We start from the raw sequence: 6904 nt of genomic DNA on the forward strand, positions 1-6904 counted from the left end.
TGTGAATCAAATTATCTTCAAGTATGCTAAAACCATGTCTCCACAAACAGTCTTCAATTGCTGACCAATTTTGGGGTGATAAGGTGTTGGCATATTTAATTAAGTACAATTAAAATGTCTTTATAAAGGTTTCAGTTAAATATCTTTTGGAATTATAAAGAATTAGGCTAGGCGTGGTGGCTCACACCTGTAATCCCACCACTTTGGGAGACTGAGGTGGGCAGATCATTTGAGGTCAGGAGTTCAAGATCAGCCTGGTTAACATAGTGAAACCCCATCTCTACTAAAAATACAAAAATTAGCCGGGCATAGTGGCGCACACCTGTAGTCCCAGCTACTCGGGAAGCTGAGGCAGGAGAATCGCTTGAACCCGGGAGGTGAAGGTTGTGGTGAGCTGAGATCGCGCCACTGCACTCCAGTCTGGGCAACAGAGTGAGACTCCATCTCAAAAAACAAAACAAGACAAAAATTAAATTATACCTTTAATATATGAAGAAAATGGCAATTTGGCATCATTTATAGTAAATGTGTTCACAAACATCCTAAATATTCCAAACACATACATACAGAAGAACATAATCTTATGATTTTTATTACCTTTAGTCTGTCACATTTGACACTATAAATATACTCATTGAAAAAAACCATACTATTTAAATAAGAATTCAGTTCATGAAAGTTTACAAAATACAACCGATGTACTCTGACTTGTGGTTATAGCTTAACTATCTCAACTTTACTTTTCTGGTATGGTCAGATCTTTTGCAAATATTTCCATAGTATTTTAATTTTATGATATAAAACAGTAGCAATTTATTAAGTTTTCCATTATAAAAATTAATATGGCAATTCTCAAAATACTGAAAAAACTGTTTGATGAAAGGAGTACCCACATCACTGCAAAGTATTTCCTTTCCCTTAGAAAACATCTTCAAAAGGCACATTTTAATTACTAGTGTTTATCTAAAGATAGTAGTTTGAGTTTTGAATTTCCAGTCAATTTTCCATTATCTCAAAATCGAGCTAATGGAGGGTTGGAAGAGGTAGGAAAACGCAGGTTTCCAATGAACTCCCTCAGGGCAGCAGAATCCTCATTCATCTCATCCACGAAGAGCAAAAGGAAGATGTAAGGGAAGTGGGAATGGCAGAACTGTTTTGCATCCTAATTTAACCTTCTACACAAAATACTTCATTAAAAGCAAATAAACAAACACAAGACATTAAGCTTAGAAAACAAAAGGCCTAGACCACAAATTGCCCGGTTAAGCCCGAGTGGTAATATTGGTTTTAAGCCTCAAGAAAATGAAACTTCTGCTTCTGTAAAATCAGGTCTTTATCAATTCAATTTAAATCACTTAGTGCAGTAACAATGTTACAAATTCCAATAATGTCAGACATATGGATGATATTCAAAATAAAGTACAAAAATACATTTCAAAATCAAATATAAATGACTTTATGGTTATCTGCCATGCTCCCCTTTAATTTGACCTGATAGTCTACATTTGACTGTAATTATAATAACATCTGTAATTTCAAGTACAATAGTACAATAATAATAATTTTGAAGAACGTATGACCTAGGACCCCAAAATGCAATCCAATATACAATCTGGAGTATGGTTTCCTTTTTAGTGAAGTTTAATACTAATTGAAGTACTAAATTCAACAAGGCCAGTACTCTGAAGTACTAATTTCAAGTACTTGATCCCATGTAAGAAACAGAAGGGAATTTTTAAGGCAATTTTGGTATTCCAAAATACTGGGGATCTACCTTAACTTTCTATTATTCCCCTCAAGTCTCAATTAAGTGTTTCCACTTTTTTAAAAAAGGGGAGATTTCTTTAGATTTTTTCCTCACTACAACAAAGTAATTCACCAAAAATATTCTCAAGTACAAAAACCAAAATGGTCCTCTATTACTTAGCCAAGATAAAATTTTCTGGTCCCTAATAATGGTCACTTTAGGAGTACTTATTCAAATTCTAAAATAGCAGCTTTTAAAATTAAGGCAACATTGCTTTATTCTTACCTGTTTTTCTATTAGCTAACTATTAAAGTTCATAAGAGCAATTTCAGACATAGGCATCCTCAAAGGCCTTTTGTAATGTAAGAAGAGTTAACATGAACATTCTTCTAATATTAAAAGTTACTGTATTCTACTTGGAATTCTAGAGTAATTACAGTCATTCCAGCATGTGTAAAATTACCTTTTAAACTAACAACAACATAAAATACAAATTTTCTACAAAAATACAATATTGGAGATATAGCACTTCTTCCCTGAAATAGAAATTTAATATTTGGAGAAAAAACTGTAAACTTTTGGTTACATTCAAAATATAACCTTTTAAAGACTTAAATTATTTGAGGTTTTAGCAACTGGAGCGCCTAACAGCAGATTTACATTACTACAATGTTTTTACAATTCTAAACAGTTTGTTTATCTTACTCTTATATTTACTACCAGGAGGAAAAAAATGGCTTCCTGCAATTGACAGTCTGGGTAAAGGAATTGCTCAGGTGGACAATCCGACCCTGACTTCCACCTTGACTGCGTTCCACAATCACGCAAGGCATCTGTACTAGCTGGAAAGGACTCTTCCCGTCTCTCAATGCCTGAGTAAGATTTAAGATCTGTGGGAAGAAGAGAGATTTTTACCAATTTAAAGAAGATAAAAAGCTTCACTTCACTGACATTTTTTAAACCATTTTTTCATTATAATTTTTATTTCATCCATTTATGAGCAACAGAGACTGTGATGATGAGTACCTGTTATAAATATGTATTATATGAATGTATGTCTGTTTACACACACACACACACACACACACACACACACACACACACTTAGCATTAACTTTTGCCAGATGGTAAGTTTAAAAATATTCTAGAATATCCTGCCTATGTCCAGAAGCAATGGAATCAAAGAACGGTAAGTGAAGAGGTCTACATACATATTCAATTTAACATAAAACCTTAACAAATACTGGTTTAAACAGTCTGGTTTTAACTAAATACTTGCCTTATCCATTCATTCAACAAATTTATTGCATGCCTACTATGTGCGAGGTTCTGCTCTAAGTGCTAGGCATACAATAGTTAAAAAAAAAACAAGCAAAATTGCTGCCTTCATAGAGATTACACTTTAGCAGGGAGAGGAGTCAATAAACATGAATATGTAAATTATGCCATGTATTAGAAGGTGAAATTGCTATGGGAAAGCATGAAGCAGGGCAAATAGGTTAGACAAATTGGGAAGGTAGCCATTTCAAATAAAGGTGCATTTAAGGGTTTACTCTTAATAAGAAAAATAAAATTAGGGAAAGTAAATTATATATCATGTTCAAAGATACTCTGAGAATTTATACTTCAGCATGCAAATAAGGTTATAAAACACAATACATAGATTATAGCTTATTCTGTTCTCTGTTCAGGTAAAATAAAATTACAGCAATTCGTTTTTTTTTTTTGCTGCATATTAGGAAAAACATCCTTTATTGTATATTTTAGAAATACAGATTTCTCCTTCAGGTGTTTGAAAATATCTAATATATACATTCTATGCATTTCACTGGTTCTTGTAAAGACTAGTCAATAGTGACAAGCACAAATGTTTTCACATAAAGCCATACTAATAAATAAATTTCATAATACTTTAGTAAAGACTAGTCAATAGTGACAAGCACAAATGTTTTCACATAAAGCCATACTAATAAATAAATTTCATAATACTTTATAAACTAGATGGCTTATTGATCGATTGATTGATTTGATTTGATTGATGATTGTAGAGATGGGATCCTGCTATGTTGCCAAGGCTGATCTTGAACTCTGGGCTCATGTAATCCTCCCACCTTTGCCTCTTAAAGTGCTGAGATTACAGGTGTGAGTCACTACAGCTGGCCAAACTAGATGGTTTCAGTTTGTAGAATATTTCGAGTATTTAACATATCAGGAAAACAGATCTTTACTAGTAAGGTGTTACAGGGTTATAGGTTATATTTATGTTTTAGGATCACTTTTAAGTTCTTCTCTTAAACTTTTCTTTTTCTTTTTTTTCTTTTTTTTGAGACAGGGTCTTGCTTTGTTACCCAGGCTGGAGTGCAGTGTGTAATCACAGTTCACTGCAGCACCTGCCTCCCAGGCTCAAGCGATCCTCCCACCCCAGACTCCAGAATAGCTGGGACTACAGGCACATGCCACCTCAGCTAATTTTTGTACTGTTCGTAGAGACAGGGTTTCGCTTTGTTGCCCAGACTGGTCTTGAACTCCTAGGCTCGAGAGATCCACCTGCCTCAGCCTCCCAAAGTGCTAGGATTATAGTCATGAGCCACCACACCCAGCCTTCCCTTAAAATTTTCTAAATTGACTACATTTGGGTAACAAGAAAAAAGTAATTTATGAAATTTGAGTTTATTATAAGTATTGTTCCTACCATGAATATAAAAATGTGCACCAGCACAGTTAAGGAAGGAAATGTTTTGATTAGTTTCCTCTTTGGGTTTTAAAAATTCTATTCTAAAAATGTTAGTCTAAATATACCAATTTAAGTAACAGCTAATATTTTCCTGACTCTAAGAAAAATATGTGACTCTTGCAGAGAATATGGAAAACAGAAACGTTGGCCAGGTGTGGTGGCTCACGCCTGTAATCCCAGCACTTTGGGTGGCCAAGGTGGGTGGATCACTTGAGGCCAGGAGTTTGAGAACAGCCTGACCAACATGATGAAACCCCAACTCTACACAAAAATACAAAAAATAAAAATTAGCCAGGTGTGGTGGCACATGCCTGTAATCCCAGCTATCAGGGAGGCTGGGGCATGAGGATCGCATGAACCCGGGTGGCAGAGGTTGCAGTGAGCTGAGATTGCACCACTGCATTCCAGCCTGGGTGAGAGGGAGACTCTGTCTCCAAAAAAAAAAAGTATAGGAAAACAAAAACTGCCCTACAAATTATCAATTTTCAAATAGTTACAGAAATTGCATAAATTATTAAATCCTGAAGTTAACCTATTTCTCTGGGAATTCAGAAGACACTTAATAATCCTGCATTTATTTACTAAGGAAACACTCACTGAGCACTCACTGTGTTGGGGAGAAGAGGCAACCAAATGAGGGAAAAGCTATGTAAGCCCTTGAAGAACTCAAGTTCTAGAAGCAGCCACATGAACAAGTAATTACAATATAGTGTGATGGAAAGGACCTCTGCCCTGACTTTAAAATCTGATCCCCTCCCCCACATACCACCTATTTTTTCATTTCTCAAAGAATAACCAATCTATTACTCTCTGTTTAAATCAGAGAGGATTATTTAAAAAAACAGAATGGAGCAAATTCTGCAGGCCAGGGGAGACACTAGACTTCTCCACCCATGCCATAATGACAGCTTGATAGGGATTTGACAGTTGTGGTCCAGGCAGGTGGTATAAACTTGTGGGCTTCTACACATCAACTTTGCTTTCCTTTAGATTAGTTCGCTGGTCTTTAAATTTCAAGGGGCCTGAGAATTACTGCACTATATACATCAAACCACATATATTCTACTTAATTGTAGATTTTAAGCTATCTCTCTTAGCAACGTACCCCATATGATGATTTAAAATCGAATTTCTGAGTAAAATGTGACACCAGCATATTCCCAGGGAGTGCTACAAAAATCGGAACAACTCCCGGTTGGCAGGAGGAGTTTAGGTAGACTGATATGGGGGCTGAAAGAATAACTGTTTCCTAGATAAAGAGGGAAAGGCATCAAGGGGAGAGAATTGTATGCACAAGGGCACAACTGGGAAAGGGGAAGGAAGAGCAGTTTAGATTTGCCCGGCCCAGGGAGAGGGGCCAAACGGCAAGAGATAAAGGTAGACACACTGTTTGGAGCCTGACTGTGAAGGGTGTTGTCGACTGTGCTGAAAGCCTGGACTTGAGCCTGTACACATGGACAAATTATAGGAGTTTTAAATAACAGAAGACATGCTCAGATTTGTTTTTAGAGATTGTTCTTGTTTCAATGTGGAAGAGGAACGGGAGAAGAGGTAAGGTCAACTTAGAATGTCAGTAAATCCAGAGAAGAGATGATAAGGGCCCCGGGCAGAGGCAATGCCTAAATGCTGCCGACTGGCCAGGCTGACAGGCCCCCTTATTTCACAGATACATGTTATTCAAGCCCTTTGAGCCACAGTCATTCCACCTAAAATGTAGATTACTCTGTGGAGGTGTTGTGAGGATAAACAATAATAAGCATCATTAAAGTGTCCAGTAAGGGGTCAAGCACCAGGAGGTACTAAAGGGTTAGTTTCACTTTCTTTAACACCAACTATTATTGAATCTGTAAATGAGTTTCTGGTATATAAATCTCTGAATATAAGTTCATTGTGTTTTCAGAAAAAGTTTTAGTTATTATTTCTGCATTTTTTCAGGTCACATGGAAAATATATTTCACATTGCTTATAAGTAAATATAGTCTCAGTTTCAGTGTTCCAAATCAGAATATAAGATGAATTTTACCTACCCTGATTATGACCTATTGCTATTAAATATAAAATTCAAAACATGGTCTATCTTTAACGTTCATAAACATTGCTACCAGCTCTGAATTAAAAAAAAAAAAAAAAACTTTCATATTGTTTCAGTCCACATCTTTATGTGAAGAATTAGAGCATGCCATTGATTACATGTGTAAAACTCACGGCTTACTACAAACTAGGGCAAAAGACTTGGCTGTAGAAAGCACAAATCATTAAGTTAATAGGTAAAACTGGAAGGGAGAGGGATTTAAATGATATTTATAAATGACAGAAATAACACAAGTATTTTGACTCCAGGAATTCACTGAAGTAATTATTCTGTTGTTTGGAATACAGGTTAATTTTTTTTTTTTTTTTTTTGATACAAGGTCTTGCTCTGT

At 35.6% G+C, this 6904-nt stretch overlaps 1 protein-coding gene across 1 annotated transcript in view; it reads right to left on the minus strand.

Moving 5' to 3' along the window:
- Positions 1 to 576: 576 nt before the first annotated feature.
- PI4K2B (phosphatidylinositol 4-kinase type 2 beta) overlaps positions 577 to 6904 on the minus strand; it is a 27553-nt gene continuing 21225 nt past the window's right edge. Inside the window, exon 8 of the mRNA XM_011935683.1 lies at positions 577 to 2637. Within this exon, the coding sequence (XP_011791073.1) occupies positions 2464 to 2637 (174 nt within the window). The 3' untranslated portion in view covers positions 577 to 2463. The remainder of the gene's footprint in view (positions 2638 to 6904) is intronic.

The sequence above is a fragment of the Colobus angolensis genome, unplaced genomic scaffold (genome assembly GCF_000951035.1).
Source record: "Colobus angolensis palliatus isolate OR3802 unplaced genomic scaffold, Cang.pa_1.0 Scaffold146, whole genome shotgun sequence".
Taxonomy (NCBI): domain Eukaryota; kingdom Metazoa; phylum Chordata; class Mammalia; order Primates; family Cercopithecidae; genus Colobus; species Colobus angolensis.